Source organism: Prionailurus viverrinus, chromosome E2 (genome assembly GCF_022837055.1).
Source record: "Prionailurus viverrinus isolate Anna chromosome E2, UM_Priviv_1.0, whole genome shotgun sequence".
Classification (NCBI taxonomy): domain Eukaryota; kingdom Metazoa; phylum Chordata; class Mammalia; order Carnivora; family Felidae; genus Prionailurus; species Prionailurus viverrinus.
In genome coordinates this window covers 51762729-51784517 of record NC_062575.1, presented here as the reverse complement: position 1 = coordinate 51784517, position 21789 = coordinate 51762729, and the positions used below count along the sequence as shown (strand labels likewise).

At 53.4% G+C, this 21789-nt stretch overlaps 1 protein-coding gene across 1 annotated transcript; it reads right to left on the bottom strand.

The window, feature by feature from the left end:
* Nucleotides 1–286: 286 nt before the first annotated feature.
* MEIOSIN (meiosis initiator) lies at nt 287–19503 on the bottom strand. Its single transcript, XM_047836322.1, has 13 exons — nt 19431–19503; nt 13083–13173; nt 10005–10116; nt 8381–8515; nt 6841–7086; nt 6007–6115; nt 5031–5131; nt 4415–4570; nt 3801–3874; nt 2773–2937; nt 2438–2697; nt 1543–1632; nt 287–952 (listed from the first exon to the last, which is right to left on the bottom strand). The coding sequence occupies exons 1-13, from the start codon at nt 19499–19501 to the stop codon at nt 781–783; spliced, it is 1782 nt and encodes a 593-aa protein (XP_047692278.1). The 5' UTR covers nt 19502–19503; the 3' UTR covers nt 287–780.
* Between the last annotated feature and the right edge of the window lie 2286 nt (nt 19504–21789).

Below are 21789 nucleotides of genomic sequence, written 5' to 3'. Positions count from 1 at the left end.
CTCCAGGGGTGTGGGTTCCCTTCTAAATTACTTGCTCAAAGGAAAAGCTGAACTCTAAAAAGCCCCACCTGAGCTTCTGGCTTTCTCACTGTTGCTCCCTGGGGGGGGGGGGGGAGGGGGCCGGGGTGGGAGTTTAGCTCCGTGGTGCCGCTTGGGAAGGTGTGGGCAGGGTGTTTCTCAAACTGCAGGCCTCGGGGCCTCTAGATCCTGCAGAAGGAGCACCTCCCACCCAGCGTTGAGGAAGCCAGCGGGCCAAAGGAGCCTCCCTTGTCTTTCTTGCTGGTAACAAGGGTTCCACTTACTTTATTTTGTGGAGAACAATAAATAGTCTATAAATAGAACAGGGGAGGGAGGTGTGGGGTGAGGCAAGAATGAATGGGGTTGAAACCATTGGATTCTGGGGTGGGCAAAGGAAGGGTAGGGCGAGACCCTCCGTGTAGACTTTACTGCATTTCATTCAGGGCTTCCTCCCACCCTGCGGCTCCCAGGATATACTGGCTAGAAAGGGGGTGAGGGAAGGGCAGTGGACTGCGGGCAGGCACAGTTCAGGCCGCCCTAGTACAAGGAGGCAAACTCATAAAGCATCAGGGTCAATAAATACGTCCCCTCCCAGCCGCACAGGAACTGGCCAAGGGACCTGCTCGAGGAGGGTTGAGGCCCAGGAGGGGACAACCTCTTTGTCCTGGCTCTTCATTGCAAACCATCCATAGCTGCAGGAGCTGTGAGATGGGCGGGGGAGGGGAGGGGAGGAGAGGAGAGGAGAGGAGAGGCGAGGCAGGGTTACCCTCTCAGTTGTGAGGGCAGCAGAGCCGCCAGATCTGAGGAAGAGCGGGCCTTCTCAGCCAGCAGCTGGTAGAAGGGCTTGGGGGTCCCCCAGTCTTCGTCCCCGCTGCTGGAGCTGTCCTGCTTCACGATCCGGTTGTGCTGGAGGCTGAACCTGCGCGCTTTGACGCTGGGGGAGAGGAGGCAGATCTGTCATTCCTTCCCTGTTCCCCGTCCCACGTCCCCTGGCCCAGAGCCTGGCTGAGGGGGAGACGGGAGCCTGGTTTGGCCCCATCAGGCCAACCTCTGGGCCTCCAAGTCCAGGTCTGTGCGATGGAAAGAGTCAAGGGCTCTTCGCTGGAGCCTCAGACTCCCACGAGGTGTTAAAAACCGTGCACAGACATGTCATGTGTTTCAGGGGCTAGTGAGAAAGGGGCAGGTGACAGCTCTGATGTTAGACAGGAGAGGGTGGCAGAGAGGGGGAGGCAGGGAGGAGGCCTAGTGACAGGGCGCTAAGAGTCAGCTTCCTGCCCTGAGAAGCTCCCTGCGGCAACAAGGGCAGAAGGGGGTCCACAGCCTGCTATTTGCCCTTCTAAGCTGCGACGTAGGGCCCCTCTCTACCCATCACCCCCTAACACGTTCCTAGGCATTTGCAACACCCAACTCTTCCACCCCAGTCAGCTCCAGCCTGTCTCCGATACCATGAAGCTGGAGGCTCTGGGAAACAGAGCAGCAGTAGGGAGCAGGGAGGGCCCTCGGCTCAGGGCAGGGGCTCCTCACCAGTATGGTCTGCGCTCCTGCTGGGTCATCACCCGCCACAGTTGGGCCAGCTCCTTGGTGGCAGCCGTGGATGCGGTCCCAGGGCAGGCTCTGGGACAGGAGGGAGGAGGTCAGGAGAGGCCTTCAGGGGAGCCCGTGAAGGAGGTTTCCCTGCCCTCTCAGGGTCCTGGCTTTCCCATCCACGTTGGCCTGAAAAGCCTCAGAACACACCCTCTGGGGCTCAGTTGTCAGAAAAGGGAGTGGGACTAAATGGTTGTTGGGAAGGGGACACCGTGTCTTGGGACGTGCGGAGGACCTGGATCTGCTGGTCCAGTACCAGCACCTGGATCTTCCTGTCAGGGCACCGTCTCCCCGTTGTGGATCGGGGGGCCTCCCCACCCTCCGCTGTCAGGGCTGGGCGACTGATCTAGCAGGTGAGCCCCAAGAACTTTTGCCGGAAACATTAGAAACAAGGAGCTCTCCTCCCACCAGGTTGTTTGGTGTGACCCTGCACTGACCCCACACTGAGTGCTGAAGGACAAAGCCAACCCAGAGGAGCCAAGTAGGAGATGGGGACAAAACTTCCAGACAGCAACGTCTGAGCCCTAGGCCCAGCAGCACCTGAAGCAATCGCGTTCTCCCCTTCTGTCAGGTTATATAAGCCAATTGTCTTTTTCTTTAAGTGTGAGTCGGGTTTCACTGCTTATAATTCGCAGGCCTTGACCAAGGCAGTGGGACCAGGTTAGATGCTGGGGGGCAGGGCGGGGGGTGGGGAGTGTGGCCGAGGAAGGGTCACTGGGTCGTTTCTGGAAGGGGCAAATGTGTCAGACAGCAGGGACGACGCACTCTGGGGGCGGGGGGCGGGTGGACAGTGCAGGTCAGGCCCCACCCAGGGCCCCAAAGGACCCCCACCCACCGGATGTACTGTTTCCGGTTCATCCTGCAGAACATGATGAAGCCATTGACACACTTTTTCTTCATCTGGGTAGGGCAGGGGGGTTTCTTGTTCTCCTTGGGCTTCACCTGGCCCCTGCCCACCTGGCCCTTGCCCGCCCGGCCCTTCCTGGCCTTTCTCCCAGCAGAGGGCTGGGTCGCGGCCCGCCTGGTGGGGGTCCATGTGTAGTCTCCGTCCTCATCGCTGGAGGACTGCAGGCGCTCGGGGTCGGCCTCATCGTCCTGGGCAGGGGACAGGGAGGTGAGAGTGGGCCGGAGACATGGGACCGACCCCTCCGATGGCTGTCCCCCCTTCACCTCTGGCTGCCTCCACACCGACTCTTCGTCCGTGTTCTCAGAGCTGGAGCTGGATGGCGCCTTGCTGTTCTCGCTCAGCGACAGGTAGCAGTGGTCCAGTGAGACAGAGGACTGGCACAGGCTGTGGGAGTTGGGGGGGTCCTTGGGAACCTCAGAGGGTGTCTCCTGGGGAGTGAAGGAGAAAGACGGGAGATGTGGGGGAGACCGCAGTGTCCCAGCTCAAATTTAAGACTCCCTGGTCCAAACACCTCCTGGACATGCAGGCAAATGTTCCCAAGTTCCCACAGCAGGTCAGAGAGGGCCTAGGTGGGGCTCGGGTCCTCCGGGGCAATAGCTCTCGACGCCATCAATTCAGCAGCCGTTGTGTCCTGGGCAAGGCGTAGCTTCTCTGAGCATCACACTTGCCCACAGAATGGCGGTCACTACATGTGCCTCACAGGGCCGAGAAGCACCCAGCACAGTGCCCGGCGCTTACTAGGAGCTCCGCCAAAGGTGTCTATGCTGTGATTCAGTTACTCGCTGAGGCAGGGGGCCGCCTCCCACACGAAGGAACACTTATCTGGGGACCAGCTGGGTGAGTGGCGGGCCTTGGGGCCTGGTGTGTGTGTGGGGGGTCCTCTTTCCAGCTGAAGATTCCTGAGCTCAGTCTGCCGTTTTTAGTTTCCTCATCTGTTGAATGCGGGTCACAAGAGACCCCACCTCACAGAGCAGTTGTAAAATTACGTGGGGTCTCTTACGGGCACCTGGCAGCTTTTAGCTCTTATCCTTTGTGTCTAGTTTATTCCAAATGCCCAGCACAGAGTGGGGTGCCTGGTGGCCAGCAGTGAATGTTCAAAGGATAAGGACGGACAGACGAGGGCACAGACGGTATAGATGAATCTCTGGAAAGACGAGGAGAAGGGTGAGCAGGTGGATGGTGAGTGGGTGGGGGAAGGCGGCTTAATGGTAGAGGAGACGGAGGAGTAAACGAAACAGGTGAGTGACACGTGCGGAAAGAAGGATGGACGTGTCTGCGGACGGATGCCTACCTTGTTCTGTGGCACCTCAAGCAAGCCATCGGGGAGTGGAGACTCAGGATCTAGGAACACTTCTTCAAAGAGACCTGTCAGGGAGGGAGACCAGGGCGGGGGCTGGAATGGAAATGCCTCCCTCGCAGGGCCGGCCGGAGAGCCTCAGTGCCCTTCTCTAGATTTCTGTTCTGGGATCTCCTGTCCCAGGTCCACATCCAGCTCACAGGCCAGCTCCCCTGGGGCACCTCCAACCTGAGCCGAGTGAGTGGGTCCCCACCGCAGGCTCCTGGAGCCTTCTCCTCACCACACTGGCCTGGGCTGCTTCCCCACGAGGCTGTGGGCTTCTCGAAGCAGGGCCTGGGTGGGATTCACCCCTGGGGACCCAGTTCTGCCGAGCACAGGGCAGCACACTTGGTGGGCATCACCGTATGTTTTCTTTCTTTCTTTTTTTTCTTTCAAGTAGGCTTCGACACCCAGCGTGGAGCCCAGTGTGGGGCCTGAACTCCCAACCCTGAGATCAAGACCTGAGCTGAGATCAAAAGTCAGACCCTTCACCAGCTGAGCCACCCAGGCGGCCCTCACTGAATGTTTTCTGAACGAACCAAGCGTCAGATCTAGCCCTGGGCTCTCACCTTGCATCAGGTACTCAGTACCGTCCTCCAGGATCTGTTCTGGCAGCGTGTTTCCTGGGGAGCTGAAGAGGGAGGGGCTGAGCCCGAGGATCTCACTCGGGTGGCCTGTCACAGCCCAGCTGTTAACCTGGGGAGGCCCCAAGGCCAGCGAGCTCCCTGAAAAGGAAACATCAGGCTTGAGGATGTGTCAGCCCCGACACAGCAGCTGGCTTTGAGGAGGTGGTGCTGGGCACTGGGAAAGGTGACTCTGTCAATTGCTCATTTGGAGCGCTTGGGAGAGGAAATTAAGAGACAAGATGCCCGGCATGATGCTGTGGATGGCCAAATCCAAAACCATCAACATCTGGTGTGCCAAATATGATAGATTGATTGTAGCTCCCCGGAGCTCTGTGTTAAGAAAGATTCTGAGGCAGTCTCTGGGCTCAACAGAAAGAATGATGATGGTTGATTACTAATGTCTGCCATAGCAACCGATGGCTCAGTGATAGCAGATAAGCTTACGTGGCCCTGCCCGCAGCAGCAGTCCTGGTCTCCTCCCCACCAGTAAGCCTCAGGAGGAAACGACCAAGGAAGGCCCCCACACTAGCCTACAGGGAGGACAGACAGATCCAGTCACCATGGGGGCTGCCCTCTGGGGTCCAGGCAGGAAGCCAAGGGTCAGCATCTGGGGACTCCTTGTCCACTTCCTCGCTGGAATCGTAGAACACCATCTTCTGTCTGCAAGAGGTAGAATTCAAGAGGCAGACCCGGAGCCCTGGGCTGGGAGCTGCATGTGACCTGGGGCGAGCCGTTTCTCCCTGGGGTGTCTTGGTGTCACCCACTGTGATTGAAGATGGGGGTCGCTTTGTGCTGGCTGCTGGGGGGGGGGGGGGCGGAGCGGGGCGGGCCGGAAGCTTAATCAGCTGAGGCGCCTGCCCTCAAGGGGCTTCAGATTGTGAGGAGAGGCAGGTGTCATGGGGTGCTGGTGACACAGGGGGCAGGGCTGTGATGAGTGGCGTTCCAGGAGGACAGAGAGGGTGGACAAGGCAGGAGGGAGGACCACACTGAGGTCAGCCTAAAGGGTGGAGGCTTTCTAGGGGGATGAGGGAAACAGGCTTGCCAGGAAGAGGGATCAGAGGGTGAAAAGCCCAGAGGCGGCAGGAGTGTGGCTCCTGTGGAGTGGCAAATATTTCGTGGTGTTAAGGGTAAGATTCATGGGTGAGGGGCAACAGAGAGGGCTGGCAAGATGAACCAGGGCCAGGGAAGTTCTATTTGGGCTCTTCCCCATGGGCACTGAGGGAGGCCTTAAAGCCATGAGCTGATGTGACCACAGTGTGTGGTTAGAGAAGTCAGTCAGGCAACTAGGGAGGACGGGCTGGAAGGGGTGAGACAGGAGGCAGGGAGGCTGGCGAGGGGCTGCAGCCCTGGTCCGGCAGACCGGAAGCAGGGCCCTCCTTGGAGCCTCAACCGCCTGCACCAAGCTAGGCCCACAGAGGTACTCTCTCCACAGATACCAGCGAGGATGTAAATCAACCTCGCTTCTCACTGCCCCTCAGCCATTCCAGACCATACACCTCAGCCTCCCCCACTCAGAGCCCTTGGGGTTCCCTTACCTGGGACAGGGCTGTGTCCTGTTGAGAAAATGGATCCCCTCGGCCCCTTGTTGGGCCTTGAAGGCAAGGTAGGGCCCATTACCCTGGGCACTGACTCTGCAACAGCAGCCTACGGGGGCAAGTCGGGATGCTTACTCCTGTGACTGGAACACCTCCTGGGACTCACAGACACAGGGATGCAGAGGTGCCGGGGCCTGCTACAGCCTCTCCCGCCCAGATCCTAGCCAGACCTCAGGCTGCGGGGCCTCTGCGTGAGGCTCCAGGACAACCCGAATGACCCCTGGGTTTTTGGAACCCTACCTCTTTCTCAGAAGCTGGAAGGGAGCTAAAATCCTGAAGTGGAATAGTGTCGATGAAAATGACGATAGCAAAGACAAGGACAGAGTGCTTACCGTGCCAGCGAGGTTTTAGACATTTTACGTGGCAGTCGGCAGCCCTGGGCTGAAAGGCGCCATTTTTACAAGCCTTTCACAGTTAAGTGAACAGAGGGGATAGAACAGCTCAGGGCCTTGCCTTCCAAGCACCCCTTTCTCGCCTGGCTCCCTGCTGGGTGTGTGTCTGCAACTTTTCAACCTGGCACACGGACCAGAGTCACAAGAGCGACTGCCTGCCCTCCCCCAGTTCTGTGACCCACAGCCTCACATGAGGGCCACACTGAGGCTGTCCCACAACAGAGCCTGAGAAGAAAAGAGAACAGGGAAAGAGGCTTGAGATAGCGTCTCTCTTGTGCACCATGGAGTCCCCAGCTACTGGGACCGGACTCAGGACATTGCTGGTACCTGACAAGCAGTGAATAAATAACCGGCTAAGATAACAGTGAGGAAGGAGACCAACTTGAGGTGTCACAGTGGATGCTGTTCTCAGCCATGTCCAGCAATGTCAGCCGGGACCTTCCTCCCTTTCTGTCATCTTGAGGCAGGGCTGATGCAGCTTTGGGGTGACGGCTGGAGGTGGTGCATCTTGAAGGAGTGGTGGTCCTCCCCACATTTCCTCCTTGCTGGTCTGGGGATGGGGTTACCCACTTCTCGGGCTTGTCCAGGGCCAGGCAGCGGCGAGGCTTCTGGGCCCGGGTCTGGCGTTCTGGGGGAGCAGAGAGACAGGCGTCAGAGGGGGCCAGAATATGGCTCAGATGGGGGGCTATCTTTGCTCTGGGTTCCACAACCTATTCAAAGCTTTGCCCAGGTAAGCCTGGGCCTCAGTTGGAGATCAGCTCAATGTAGGCTCCCTTCCCCTGCCCACACGTTAGAATCATCTTGTGAGCTCTGGAAAAATACTGATGCCCAGGTTCCACCCCAGACCACTGGAACTTGACTTTCAGGGTATGAGGCACAGAGATAGGCATTTTTTTAAAGTTTATTTATTTACTTCAAGAGAGAGAGAAAGCACGAGTGAGGGAGGGGCAGAGAGAGAGAATCCCAGCCAGGCTCTGCATTGTCAACACAGAGCCTGATGTGGGGATCAAACTCACGAACCAGGAGATCATGACCTGAGCCAAAACTAAGAGTCTGACCTTTAACTGACTGAGCCACCCAGGAGCCCCAGGGACAGGAATTGGTTTTTTTTTTTTTTTTCTTTTTTTCTGTTTTTTTTTTGAGAGAGAGAGAGAGGGCACAAGTAAGTGAGTGGTGGAGAGAGAGAGAGGGAAAGCTAGAGCGAGAATCCTATGAGGGGAAGAGAGAGAGAAGCGGGGCTCACCTGAAGCAGGGCACGAGCTCACCCGAAGTAGGGCTTGAACTCACAAACTGTGAGATCATGACCTGAGCTGAAGTTAGATGCTTAACCAACTGAGCCACCCAGGTGCCCCAGGGATAAGCATTTTTCAAAGTACCCTGGATGATTCAATTAGATATGCAGCCAAGACTGGAAATCATCGTTTAGGTACAAGTCCCATTTTAAAAACACGTAAACTGAGTCATGTGGAGGGGAAGGGACACACAGCGAGTCAGTAGCAAGGCTGAGGCCAGCCCTAGGATGCTTGCTTTCCACACGTGGGTCTTTCCATCACCCTGCGCTCCCTGATGTCCTGGCCCAGGATGCATGACTGGGTGTAAAGACTACGTGCTAACAGCAGCTTCCACTCACTGGGCGCTGACCATGTGCCTCTCCACTCAGCATTGCTCGAGGGGTGTGTACACAGGCTCATCCTTAACAACCACCCAGTGGCAGGTACTACAATTTCCAGACCAGGAAGCTGAGGCTCAGAGGAGGAAAGTAACTGCTCCAGGGGCTGGGAGTTGAACCAGGTGGGTCTGTCTCACTGTAAAGCCCGGTCAGGGGCTCTGGGTTGCTGCCTGGGCCTCCCCGGAGTAAGAACGGCTCTGGGAAGGGAGCTCTGCTCCCAGTGACCTGGCTTCCTGTCTAGCCTCACTTGTACCTGACGATCCGGTCAGTTTCTTCTTCCGAGGTTTCCGGCAGCCTCCCTGAAGACGGGACTTCCTCCAGTGTGGGGAGCGCGAAGGGGTGGAGCGTCTCAGCTTTGCTGGGCCTACGGCCGGGTTCCGAGCCAGCCCTGCACAGGATGGAGAAAGAGTCAGGTCGGATCGCCCCAACCAGCTGACTTTACAAGTGTGGAAACTGAGCTCCCGGGAAGAGATCGGATGGATGGGTGTGAGGCTGCACATCCAGGCAGTAGAGGTACAGGGCGAAAAGTCAGGTGTCCCCAGGGCCATCCTGGGCCTCTGCCAAGAGGGAAGATGGGCTCAGCGCTTCCCAAATACTTCCCCATAGGCCTCATCCCCAACCAAGGCCTCCTCCTACCTTCCTCAGGGCAGTGAAGACTGCGCTGCCCACCCTGGCTTGCCTGGGGCCTATCAGGCCTCTCAACTGTCCTTTGTTAGCATCTCCCAAATGTACCACTTCTGCCTACAGCCTTACCCTCAGTGCTAGATCGGTCTGTCCAGTCATCCTGTCCAGATCACTCCTAAAGGCCTCTTCGCTGACCTCCCTGACTCCAGTTTCTCACTTAATACCCAATCCCACACACTAGATGTCAGGCTCGTCTTCCAAAAAAAAAAAAAAAGAAAATCTGATCCTGGCTTTTCCTGGCTCAAAGCCCTTCAGGGTCTTGGACCCTCACCTCACCTCCTCTCACCGTGGCCCGCGGATTCTTTGTGCCGGAAACAAGGACGGCATCCGGCACACGGGGAACAACCGGCTTGTTCCAGGCACCGTGTGACACTTTCTATGTGTATTAACTCATTTAAGCCTCATGACGAACACAGGAAGGAAGTACAGGTGACCCCTGAACAAGCAGGGTTAGGGGCGCCCATCCCCCTGCGCTGTGGAACATCCACAGCTAATTTGGACTCTCCAGAAACTTCACTACTAATAGCCTATTGCCGACCAGAAGCCTGACCAATAACATAAACAGTTGATTCGCATATATTTTGCATATTATATGTGTTATCTACTGACCTCTTACCACAAAGTGAACTAGAGAAAAGAAAATGTTAAAAAACCGTAAGGAAGAGAAAATACATTTACAGTTCCGTACGATATTTCTCCCGAAGTGCCTGTGCAGAGGTGAGTCCGTGCGGTTCAAACCCATGTTAGTCCAGGCTCAGCTGTACTACTATCGGCTTCATTTTGCAGCCGGGGAAACTGAGGCATTGAGAGGTTAAGGTCCCGAGACCTGTGTCTGCGTCAGGATCCGGTTCAAGAACCTCGCGCGTCATCTTGATGTTACGCGGTCCCTCCAAGCGTGCCCGCTGCTGGCCTGTCCCAGACCTTCCACAGGTGTCTCCTCATACACGCCCACTGCTGCTTCTGCCTGGTGGGGTCCCCCTGCCCCTATCCTCCAAGGCCCCTCCCCGCCACAGTCTTCCCAGATGCCCCTAAGTTCACAGCATCACACACATCTCTCTGTCTCTGTCCCCTCTGCCAGGCTCTGAGAGGCCGGAGGGCCTGGACTCATCTAAGTCACTCACTCGGTGCCCCCGACGGCAGCACAGCTCTTGGTCTGTGGCAGGCATTGGGAAATGGGGACTGAACTTACTTACCCCCAAGTCTGCCTTCCCCATTGGCGGTGTGGAATTTGAGCAAGGCCTTGGCCACATCGATGTTTTTCTGGAGGTACTGAATGTAGTGCAGGACGTGCAGGAGAATCTCCTTCTGCCCTCAAAAGAAAGACAAGGCTGAGCACAAGAGTGGGGTCCCACGACAGTGTGAGGCTACTGGGGACCAGAGACAGAAAGGCTCTGGGACCGCGTTCCCCACCCCAACAATTCCTCCACTGGCAGAGGTGCTCCTATTCTGCTGTTTAGTCCTTGCTGCCGCTCAGGGAGACTTCTGTTACAGCGAAGGAAACTGAGGCTCAGGGTGCTAACGCTAAGGCGAAAGAGAGGAAGTGGCAGTGCTGGGATCTGAACTTGGGTCTGCCTGCCTCCTGGCCCAGTTTTTCAACACACACCACCTGGCTTTCCACCCCTGACCCTTCGCATATGCTGTATTCTCTACCTGCAAAGCCCCCCTCCCCCCTCCCCACAGACCCCTGCTCTGGCTTCTCCACCTTTGAGCCTTACTCAGCACAGTGGTCTCCCCTTCCAGAAACTTTCCACCTCCCTGACCCCTCTCACCTAGGCTGGGTCAGATGTCCCTCCTCAGCATTCTTGTAATACCCTGGGCCTGTTTTATAATTACCTGTTTATGCGTTATTTTCTCTCATTGACCTTGAACTAGTTGAGGGTAGAGATTGTAGCTAAGCGGTTCCTGTATCCCTTACTCACAGAATAAAGAGGTAGCTTAGCCAGTGTTCACTGAAGATTGACCTCCCCCGTTGCACTGAGCATGATGCCTTCTGCCCGGCAGGCATCAGCCAGCCAACCAGCCACCAAGTACTGACTCAGTTGGTATTGGAGACACGAAGCTCAAACAGACTACTACCCACTGAGGGCCAGGTATGTAGGGGTGAACCAACACACTTCTGTTTACCTTCCTGGAATTTATAATCTAGGGAGGGCAGTGGGCCTTAATAAACTCAGAAATGATGCAAAATTACCAACCGTGTGATAAGCATTATGAATAAGAGTGTAACAAGAGATTCTGAAAGTGGACTTGAGTGTCTGAAAAAGCATTTAAACAGAGACCTGAAGAATGACAGGGGTTAGCCTGGGGAAGAGGAGAGGGAAGAATGCCAGCAAGTATTTCTTGGATTGAACTGGATCCCTAGAATAACAACAAAACCATTAGCAGTAATCTTCCAAACCCTAGATCAGGAAACACGATCCCACAAAGGGAAATGTGTGAAACCATTCCAGAAGATATAATACCGATGGTCGCTGAAATGATCTGACCTGATCCACGGAAGGAAGCTGTAATCTAACTAAGGAATATGTGTGACACAGGCAGGAGACTATGTATTACTTTGGAAGGACCTGGACCCCATGTGCCACTTCCTGGCTGGGTATTGGGAGCAGGCCACGTTACCTCTTTGTGCCTCAGTTTTCTCATCTGTGCAGTGGGAATGAGGATATTCACATAGGCTCAGAGGATCATCGTTAGGACTGAATAAACTAGTGTGTGTGAAACTGCCCAGCACAGAGCCTGATACACTTTGGGTGAGAACACTTTCATCAGGTTCTCAAAGGATTAAGTGAGGACCTTTTCTAACTCCGAGAACCGAATTGTGGGTTTCTCAAGATCATGTATGGTATCTCCAACACCAGGCTTGGCACACGATTGGCACTCACTAAGCTAAAATGTTTATGAACTATAAAGTAATATGAAATGTTTTTTATTACTGGTATAATTTTTTAGTGTTATTTATTTCTGAGAGGGGGGGGGGAGGGGCAGAGAGCAAGAGACACACAGAATCCAAGGCAGGCTCCAGGCTCTGAGCTGTCAGCACAGAGCCTGACGGGCTCGAACTCACAAACCGTGAGATCATGATCTAAGCCGAAGTTGGATGCTCGACCGACTGAGCCACCCAGGCGCCCCATACTGGTATTGTTTTTATGCAGAAGGCAATGGGGCATCACCTCAGACTCCAAGACCAAAGGCTCAGTGATCAATACTTCAGGAAGGTTAGTATGGGGGCTACCAGCAGAGGTTCAAATCCCGGAGACCTTCTGAAGGGAAGACAGATGGTCCTGTAACATTCTCAACTCAGGGAATTCATAAACTCATTCATCCACTCGTTCTTTCATTCAACAAACACCTATGGAGCACTGAATGACAGAACCGTTGAGGAGGTGAGCCTTTGGAATGCCACACACCTGACTCTCTCTCTCTCTGCTGTTAACCAGCTGTGTCCTCGACCCCTCTGTGCTTCAGAGGGGTGAGTTCCGCCAACGGGGAACTCATGTTGGGAACTCTGTGAGTTCCCAGAGGATGGGTCCCAAGTTTCTTTGCCTCCCCTTGTTGAGACTAGAACAGCTTCTGACATCCAACCGTCTTTCCATCACCAGCTGATGAATGAACGAATGACAGGATGGAATGAGAGGAACTAGAGCGAGAAAGCATCACACCAGGCCTTCCAGATCTTTGAGTCCCTTATTAAGTTGCTCCCAGTGGCAGGAGCAAGGTGTCAGCTCAGCACTGCATACTTTTATTGAGGAGCCACTGCGGACGCCCAGAGAAGCCTTATCTATCTCTACCTCGCGGAGAAGATGCCCACAGGACACAAAACAAGGGACTCACAGAGAGGGAACGACACTTGTTCATGGCTATTATGTCATTTGGGCCTCACAGTATTGCTGGGTAGTAGATGTTATTGTTTCTTGTTTTCCAGCTGAGAAGCATGATGCTGGAGAGGCTGACAAGCTGAGCGCCCGGCCCAGAGTCCTATCGTTTGGGGGCTGAAGGGCTCAAACCCATGGCTGTTTGAGTCCCAAAGTGATGACCTTTACCAGGCTCCTTGCCGATTTTCCCCTCCCAGGTTCCCCTGCGTCTTTTGCAAAAACAGACCCCCCCCACCACCACCACCCGTCTTCTGGTCATGGGATCACAGAAATGCCCCATCGAGGGCGCCATCCCTGAAAGGGCCTGTCGAGGGGTCCCAGCATGAGGGAGGCTAAGCTGGTTACAGATATTTTCAGATCTGCCTCCCGCGTCCGCCTCCCCTCCCTCGGTCCCCATACCTTGGTGAGCTTCTTGGTACCCTTCTTCAGGGCCATGGGTAGCAGCAATGCCAGTTCCTGCAGTTTGCTGGTGTGGTTTTTCCTTTGCCTCCTGTTTTGGGCCAAGAGCCGGTTTGGGTTAGGACAGCCAAAATGGAAATTGGCCCCTGACCCCCAAACCACTGGTCTCAGTGTTCCCCTTCTCAGAGAAGCTCCCCGCCCCTGACACCCCAGACAGAATCCTCATCCCCTCGGTCATCAAATCTCACCCGTTCCCCTTGCAATCCCTTCTCTCCACCCCCAGCCCCTGGCCTGGTCCACATGTTGACATTCCCCTAGCTCTCCCAGCCTCCTGTCTGGCCTCCTCCAGCCCATACTGTCTCTTAGAGTCAGGGTGATCTTTCTGAAAACCAGATCTGCCCACGGTTTTCTCATCTGTGCAGTGGGAATGAGGAGATCCATTCAGGCTCAGAGGATCATCAATAGGACTGAATAAATCAGTGTGTGTGAAGCCGCCCAGCACAGAGCCCGATATGTTACTTGCCTAATAAGTGCTTCAAATCTCTCAACGCCATCCTATTATCAAAGGTCAAGTTTAAACTCTGAATGCAGGGGCGCCTGGGTGGCTCAATCGGTTAAGCGTCTGACTTCAGCTCAGGTCACGATCTCACAGTCTGTGAGTTCGAGCCCCGCGTCGGGCTCTGGGCTGATGGCTCAGAGCCTGGAGCCTGCTTCCGATTCTGTGTCTCCCTCTCTCTGCCCCTGCCCCATTCATGCTCTGTCTCTCTCTGTCTCAAAAATAAATAAACGTTAAAAAAAATTTTTTTTTAAATAAACTCTGAACGCAGCTTTTATAATGCCCCTCAAGGCCTGGCTCTGCTGACCATCCTGGTCTCATCTCTTAGTTTCTTTGGTTCTCTCCCATCAAGTGACTCTAACTCCACAGGACAGGTGGGATACCTCTGCTAAGGTCCCTCAGCCCCATCCATGCTCACGCACTTCTCTGGGCCCTGCTCTGAGCTGAGAGCTGGTGGAGGGGGGAGCCACTCCATCTCTAGCATCTAGAACAGGGTCTGGCACGTCGTGGGAACTCGCCACATCTCTGCTAGATAAATAATAAATAAGGGCATGGCAGAAGCTGACTCCTGGGGGGGATGCAGAACTTCCAGGATCTAATCCCTGAATCCATAATTCATCATATATCCCTGTATACACACCTCCACCCCAATCTTGACAGATGGAGACACAAAGACAATGGAGCCTCTCTCCCAAATTACACACCATTGCCACCACTCCCATGACTCCTTTTGAATGCCCAGATCCCCCCGTTTCCACCCATCTTTGCCTCACCTTCCTTGGGGCTCAGTTCAATTGCCACCTGCCCCAGGCAGCCCCTGGCGACCACCCTTGCCTTCCTCCCTTGCTCTGAATGGCCACAGCACTTTGTCACCTGCAGCATGGCCACGCCCAAAACACTCCCTTGATTACAGCCAGATGTTTAGTTCCTACTCACACATCCACAAACTAACACCCCCTCCTTTTCAGGCCCCGCGCTGGACACCACGGAAGGTGAGAGAAATCATGGTCATTGCCCTCGAGGAGATGGAGGAGTAGTGTGGGACACACACTTATCTCCCTAACCAAACTCTGGAGCTCTAAAAGAATCTTTCTCACTCATTCACTTAGCAATTACTGATTGGGCACCTACTATGTGCCAGGAATGGTAATAGGTGATAGGGATAAACGTATATAAACAAAGGGACGCCTGGGTGGCTCAGTTGGTTAAGCATCTGACTGCAGCTCAGGTCATGATCTCATGGTTCGTGGGTTCAAGCCCCACATCGGGACCTATGTTGACAGTGCAGAGCCTGCTTGGGATTCTCTCTCTCTGCCCCTCCCCTGCTCTCTCTCTCTCTCAAAATAAGTAAGCTTTATTTAAAAAGTATAAAAAAACAAAATACAGCTCCTTCTAGAGCCCACAGTACACTCAGGGATAAAGGGATTAATCAAACTGTCACACAAACAAACATAAAATTCCAATTGGGACCAGAAATGGCTATAAAACTTACTGGGAAGGGAAGCCTTGCAGATGAAAATGTGGGGCCCCTTTTTCAAAAATTAAGAATTTCTAGGTGGTGAGAGCAGAGCATCAAACCAAGAATCAGGCTCTGCCAAGCACAGGGCTCTGTAACTGCATGAGTTGCACACCCATGAAGTTGGCCCTGATGGAGACAAAGACACCTGCTTGGTGTTAGGAGAACTTGTAACAGGTGTCTTTGATCTAATCTGAGGTTTTCCTTGAGGAAGTAAACCTGGCCAGAACCTGTGCTGAAGGATGAGTGGAGATGTATAGGTGAAGAGAGAACAAGAACATTTCAGATAGAGGGAACATGTGCAAAGGCCCTGTGGCACGAGGAAGCATGGAGAACTCAAAGGAAGTAAAGCTGCCAGTGTCCTGGCCCACAGAAAGCAAGGGGTCTTGTGGGGTGACACAAGGCTGGAGAAGATAGGGGCCAGATGAGGCAGGGTCTCAGAGGCTCATGGTACAGAAGAGTTTTGCCCTTATCTGAAGACCAACAGGAAGCCATAAAAGGGCCTTACACAGGGGATGATATCATTAGTGTACCCTCTCAAAACTGCTACGAATACAGAAGACTATGCATATTAGTCAACTGAATGGAGGAATAAAAGAAAAACAAATCTCTGGTCTCAAGTTACTTCCTGGTAGAAACCACAACTTTGAGGGGCTAGGGTGTTAGCATTCTATCCTTGGAGGAAAGAAAACTGGGTTAGGCTGACCTCTAAAGTCCTGTTGGGCCCTGATATTTACTTTTTGCATACCACTTTCCTTCTGTTCTAGAAGAGCCCCTGGAAGCCCCAGCGAGAAGCAAGGAAGGAAAGCAAGGAAGAAAAAAGTGTCCAGGCCTATTTAAGTTCAAGGTGTTATTTGACCATGTCTGGGAAAAAGAGTTTCATTTCAACTGTATGTAGTCCCTGGGTGTTTACTCGGGGTTTTGCAAAGCACCGAGAGAGCCTTCTGTGTGTAAACACAGAAGTTCCAGGAAAAAAATTTAGAGGGAGAAAAAGGATGACTAGGCATCACAAAATCTTGGCATCTCATGGGCAGTAGTCCTGAATAGGTGTAACCTGGGGTCTGCCCCCAGGGGCCTCTGGGCTCCGGGCACTTCCTCCCATGGCTGCCTCTTTCCTTACTGGATGGTTCGGGTTTCAGACAAACTCTTTCCTCATAGTGTCTATAATTTTCACCCGCTAATTCCAGCTCTGCCCTCTGGGGCTTCAGGAACAGGCCAGCTGCAGCCACATGGGTCCTTTTTCCGTTTCTCTAAACCGCCAAGTTTCTCTCTGCCTTAGGGCTTTTACTATTCCTCCACCTGGAATGTTCTTTTGCCCTAATTGTTGTATGGCTGGTGTGTTCAGCACCTAGCTTAAATATGACCCCCTCAGAGAGGCCTTTTCTGACCAACTGATCGAACTAAACACATTCTTTGTCACCTCCCCATATCATTTATCAGAACCTGAAATCTTTCTTTATTATAAACACCACACGGCAGGGATTTTGGTCTTTTTTATTAATTGTTATATCCCACACTGACTTATCCACTAGGTACAGTAAGTACAGTACATAAATCTGGTGCCGCTTTTAAGGGCTCATGAAAATATTTTTTTTCTTTTGAGATTTTGTTTTTAAGTAATTTCTACACCCACTATAGGGCTTGAGCTCAAAACCCTGAGTTCAAATGTTGCATGCTCCCCTGACTGAGCCAAACACCCTAAAAATGTTTTAATTTCTTTTAAAATCGATACTGATGTTGTTGTAAACTAGAATTTAAAATATGTTTTTGGGGGCACCTGGGTGGCTCAGTCGGTTAAGCATCCAACTTTGACTCAGGTCATGATCTCTCAGTCTGTAAGTTTGAGACCCGTGTCAGGCTCTGTGCTGACAGCTCAGAGCCTGGAGCCTGCTTTGAATTCTGTGTTTCCCTCTCTCTCTCAAAAGTAAATAAAACATTAAAAAAAATTTAAGGGGCGCCTGGGTGGCTCAGTCGGTTGAGTGTCCGACTTCGGCTCAGGTCATGATCTCACAGTCCGTGAGTTTGAGCGCTGTGTTGGGCTCTGTGCTGACAGCTTGGAGCCTGGAGCCTGCTTTGGATTCTGTGTCTCCCTTTCTCTCTTCCCCTCCTCCACTCGTGCTCCATGTCTCTCAAAAATACATGAACATTAAATAAAAAAAGTTTTAATACAAAACTTCTTAAAAATTAAAAAAATTTTAAATACATTTCTAACGGAGGAAGGGGTTCAAGAAGGCAAATGGCCTAGGGCCCATGAAAGTCATGTGTTGCCCTGACTATATCCCAGCTCCTAGAATAATGACCAGCACTAAGTAAGTGTTCAGCAAAAAATTATTGAATTTATGGATGTTCCTTCTGTCTTCTGATGGCTTCAGCCTTTGAAATGGCAAATGACTCTGTTTCTTGGGTTTCCTCTTCCCTGAGCTAATCAGGCTAAACCCTCCCTAGTTTTTATTTTATGGGAGCTGGAAGAGCCAGTCTAAATATCTCGTATTAGATATAGGAAAACTAAGGCCCAGATCCTAATGTGCAGACATTTAAGAGTAAGAGCTGCCCCAAAGTGGGACAAAGCAGGGGGCAGTGCCCGGAGGCAGCATAATAGTTCGTTATAAGCTCCAGCTTTTGAATAAGACAGATCTAGATGGAAATCCCAGCTCTGTCACTTGCTGTGTGACTTTGGAAAAATTTTTGATCTCTCTGAGGCTGTTTTAAACTAATTTATAAAATGGAGGTGGCTAGAAAGTTTTCTCTTGTCTGGAGGGTGTTGAGCATAACACCTGGCACATTGAGAGTGCTCACAAAATGTTCGAGATAGAAGGTGAACGGTCATTTGTCAGAATTTTCTAGGGAGAAAGGATGCTGAAGGAGGGGGTGGAAGGTTGGCAAACCTGTTGGTTTTGGTTGATGAACATTTAATCCCCCTTGTCTGGTAATAATTTCCTTTGGAACCACCCCTCCCCCACTCTCAGTCTATGTGGCCCAGAAAGGTCAAACCCAACCTCCCCCTCCACTGGGCAGCATAGAACTAAGGTCCAGCTAAGAAGAGTCACAGTGATTGGTTCGGGATTGGGGTCCTAACCCAGCTTTGGCCAATCGGAATCAAGGGCCCTGGAAAGAGACTCCCTGCTGGGGTTGTCAGGCTGGCAGGATGTGGTTCTGGAGCTTCTGGAAGCCATCTTGCCCTCACAAAGAGAGAGCCTGCTTAAGAAGGGAGCCAACAGAGGGCAACAGCAGAGGCAAGCGAGGCAGGTTCCTTGCCTGGACCCAGCCAAGCCGGATGCCCCTGAATTTTTTGTTTAAAGGACCCAATGAGGAACCAATGACCCTTTTATGCTTAAGCTGGTTTCAGCAGGTTTCCGTTAATTGCAACTAAGAGTCTTTATTAATACAATGACCAACACCCTCCCCCCATCTAGAAAGGGGGAAAAGGGAATACATTGTTGGTGACCTCTGGGATTCCAGGAGGAATGGGCAGCAGGAAAGGCATTCTTCATTTTCTTCATAGTGCTCCTTCTGAGCACAGAACCTAAGTCAAGAACCTGAACAAAGCAGATGCTGAATTTTAGAGTTAATAAATGAATGGAGAGATGGATGGACAGTAAGTCATTTGGGGAGACAATGGGGATAAGATGAGCTGTGGCTCTCTTTGCTTTAGCCAGGCTTTGGAGGGAAGGAGAAACCGACCCAACCCTCAATCTGCTGTGAAAATCCCCTCTATGAGATTCCTGGCCCTTGATAGGTGTTTGCCGGATGAATGAATACAGGAAAAAAAGAAAGGGAGGAGGGTGTTTAAGAAACTCAGAAGGTCATGGGGCGCCTGGGTGGCGCAGTCGGTTAAGCGTCCGACTTCAGCCAGGTCACGATCTCGCGGTCCGGGAGTTCGAGCCCCGCGTCGGGCTCTGGGCTGATGGCTCGGAGCCTGGAGCCTGTTTCCGATTCTGTGTCTCCCTCTCTCTCTGCCCCTCCCCCGTTCATGCTCTGTCTCTCTCTGTCCCAAAAATAAATAAACGTTGAAAAAAAAAAAAAAAACTCAGAAGGTCAAAGCCTGCAAGGGTCTCAGAGATGATCTTTGGCAACCACCTCAGAGTTCTTTCATCTTGAAAACGGCGGTAACATTCGCCCATACTCCCTTCTGCAGTTGTAAGGATTAAAGAATAGCATACAAACAAAGGGCTTAGGGGAGAGTCTGACAAACAGTAAACGCTCAGTAAACATTATTGTTATTATTCAACGAGAGTGGCCGAAGCTGCAAGGGAGATGGACAGGGTAGAGCCCTTACCTCTCACTGGGACCCAGGGGACTGGCTCTGGGCCATTCAGGGGAACACAAGGGTGTACTAGAATGCCACATCTGCAAAGAGGGAAAAAAGAAAGAATTATTAGTGACCTCTGGGATTCCAGGAGGAATGGCTAGCAAGGTGGGCAGCCTTCATTTTCCCCAAGTTGTTCCTTTGAGCACTCAGACAGCCCAAGGGTCCCCGACCCCCACAAATATGGGCCCAGAGACCAAAGTCAACCCCCTGAACTCTCAACCGAAGTCCCTGAATCCCAAACTGTAAATTTGGGCCAAGTTGTGATCTGTACCTAAAACTAAAAACACATTCCCACACTTTAACTTCAGAACTTCTGTCTTAATAGTGACACGTCACACGGCCAGGCCTGCAACCTGGCTTGAGCTCTCTAAAACGGTGAGGTTAAGATGCAAAAACCATGACTTGGAACTCTCAAAGTGAAGATCTAAAACCCCCAAAGATGCCCTCCCAAACCTAAAAACCCTCAACAGTAATACTGAGATACTCTAGACCCCCGAACTGGCTACTTCTGATCTCCAAATACGACCCCAATCCCAGTCCAGTTGAGATCACAGACCACAAAACTTAACAGAGAACCCAAACCCTAAAATAAGAAACCCAAGCCCCCAGAGCAAACCTGAGTCTCCGACGGTGACGTTGGATCCAAACACAAAGACCTCCAGACCCCAGAACTATCCTTTCAGACCTTCAAATTGTGACCCCCCCCCAACCCTACAATCGAGATCTCACAGGTGAGTCCCCAAACTGACGCCCCAGTACTCAGCGCGGGGACTCCAGGCCCCGAAAGTTAAGCCTCAAAGTCCCAAATGGTGACTTCAGCCCCGAAATCTCATACCTCCTCCTCCACACTGGGATGCTAGATCCCTAAATCCAATGCAAGGCTTCAAACCTCCCATATCAGGCCCCGGGGCCCCCAAGTGGTACCCCGGAACTCAAAATCTCCCCAGGATCTCCCGATCCCAACAGGAAAGCTTCCAGTCACAAAGCCCCCACACCTCCAGACTCCAATACTAGTTACTCCCAGATACAAAGCCGGAGATCCCAGGTCCCGGATCCCTATCCGACAGCCCCGAACTCTTCAGGGTCTTCAGTATCTCAAACCTGAGCCTGGACCCCCAAACCTCGGCCCAACCTCAAGCCCAACACCCACCCCGCTCTGCGGCCCCTGGCCTGCCTTGCTCCGAGCACCCGGGCACGTCCGCCTTCCTGTCCCCCTGCACCTCCGGGAGGGAGGCCACGACCACAGAGTGCAGCTCCTGAGCGGACCCCAGGCTCCCCACTTCTGGAGGGCGAGTTCGCCTCGGCCTCCAGCACCCGCCTCAGGACGTGCAAAATGGCGCGAGGCCCCCCCTTGTGGTTTCACGCCAGCTCCACGCTCAGGAGCCTGATCGGACAGCGTCCGGCGCGCCTCCTGGGAGGCGGGCTGCGCCCGCGAGCCTCAGGCCGGCCTCGGCCACTGCGCTCCCCACCCGGGCGTGGGGTGGCCGCGAACCCCCCTTAGCTCGAGGCTCCCGGGCGAGGCCCGTGGAGGGGAGCAAAAGCGAGCTCCTGAGGCCAGGCCACGCCCCCGCCCGTTCCCGCCAAGGTGTGCGGGGCACGAGACTGCAGAGGCGAAACGGCAGGGTGCGAGGGGCCGTGCGCAAGCGCGCCTGGGGACGGGCCCCGTCTTCCAGCGCCCGCGGGAGCTTCGCCTCGCGCCTCCAGACAAGGCCCCTGCCGGTGCGCGCCAAAGGGCCAACCAATCAGCGCTCAGTCAGCTGCCCGCCTCCCCGCCCCCGTCTGGCCTCGCCCCTTCAGCTGATTCCTGAGGTCTGGGACCCCGGGATCCCGAGGAGGCGGAGTCTCCCCAACTGCCGACTCTCAGGAACAGAGAAGGGTCTGGCCAGGGTCCTCTCCGGCCTTCATTCCACCTTTTGCCTTCGGCGCATAGCTGAGGAAGGCCTGCTCGGTGCCAAGGATCGTGCTGGAGGCTGGGGGTTTCGCTGCGGTCCTCCCCGCGCAGTCGGGAAGCTCACAGCCCCTGAGACTCTAGTGAAGCAGTGGCTGCGTTAAAGAGCGATAAATTGAGAAAAGATGCAAAGAGGAGGGTCGTTGGAATCGGCCTTCGGGAGCAGGTCCCCTCGCGAAGGTGCATGCTCCTTGATAGAGCAAACTGTCTTTTAGAAAGCTCTTTCTGATGGCCCGTGAGAATGGACTGGAAAAGACAGCTTAAGGGAAAGTGATCTAACGACCAAGTGGAGACTTGGAGACCCTGGCGTCCAACACATTTCAGTTCAAATCACTTTCTTGCCGTATTGCCGTGGAGAAGGGTTTTAATTTCTTTTTG

Coding starts and splice junctions, on each gene's coding strand:
- MEIOSIN (XM_047836322.1), bottom strand. CDS start 19,501: ATGTGGCATTCTAGTACACCCTTGTGTTCCCCTGAATGGCCCAGAGCC. Junction 7,087..8,380: donor GAAACTGACCGGATCGTCAG/GTACAAGTGAGG, acceptor CTGCTCCCCCAG/AACGCCAGACCCGGGCCCAG. Junction 6,116..6,840: donor CATCCACTGTGACACCTCAA/GTTGGTCTCCTT, acceptor TTGCCCCCGTAG/GCTGCTGTTGCAGAGTCAGT.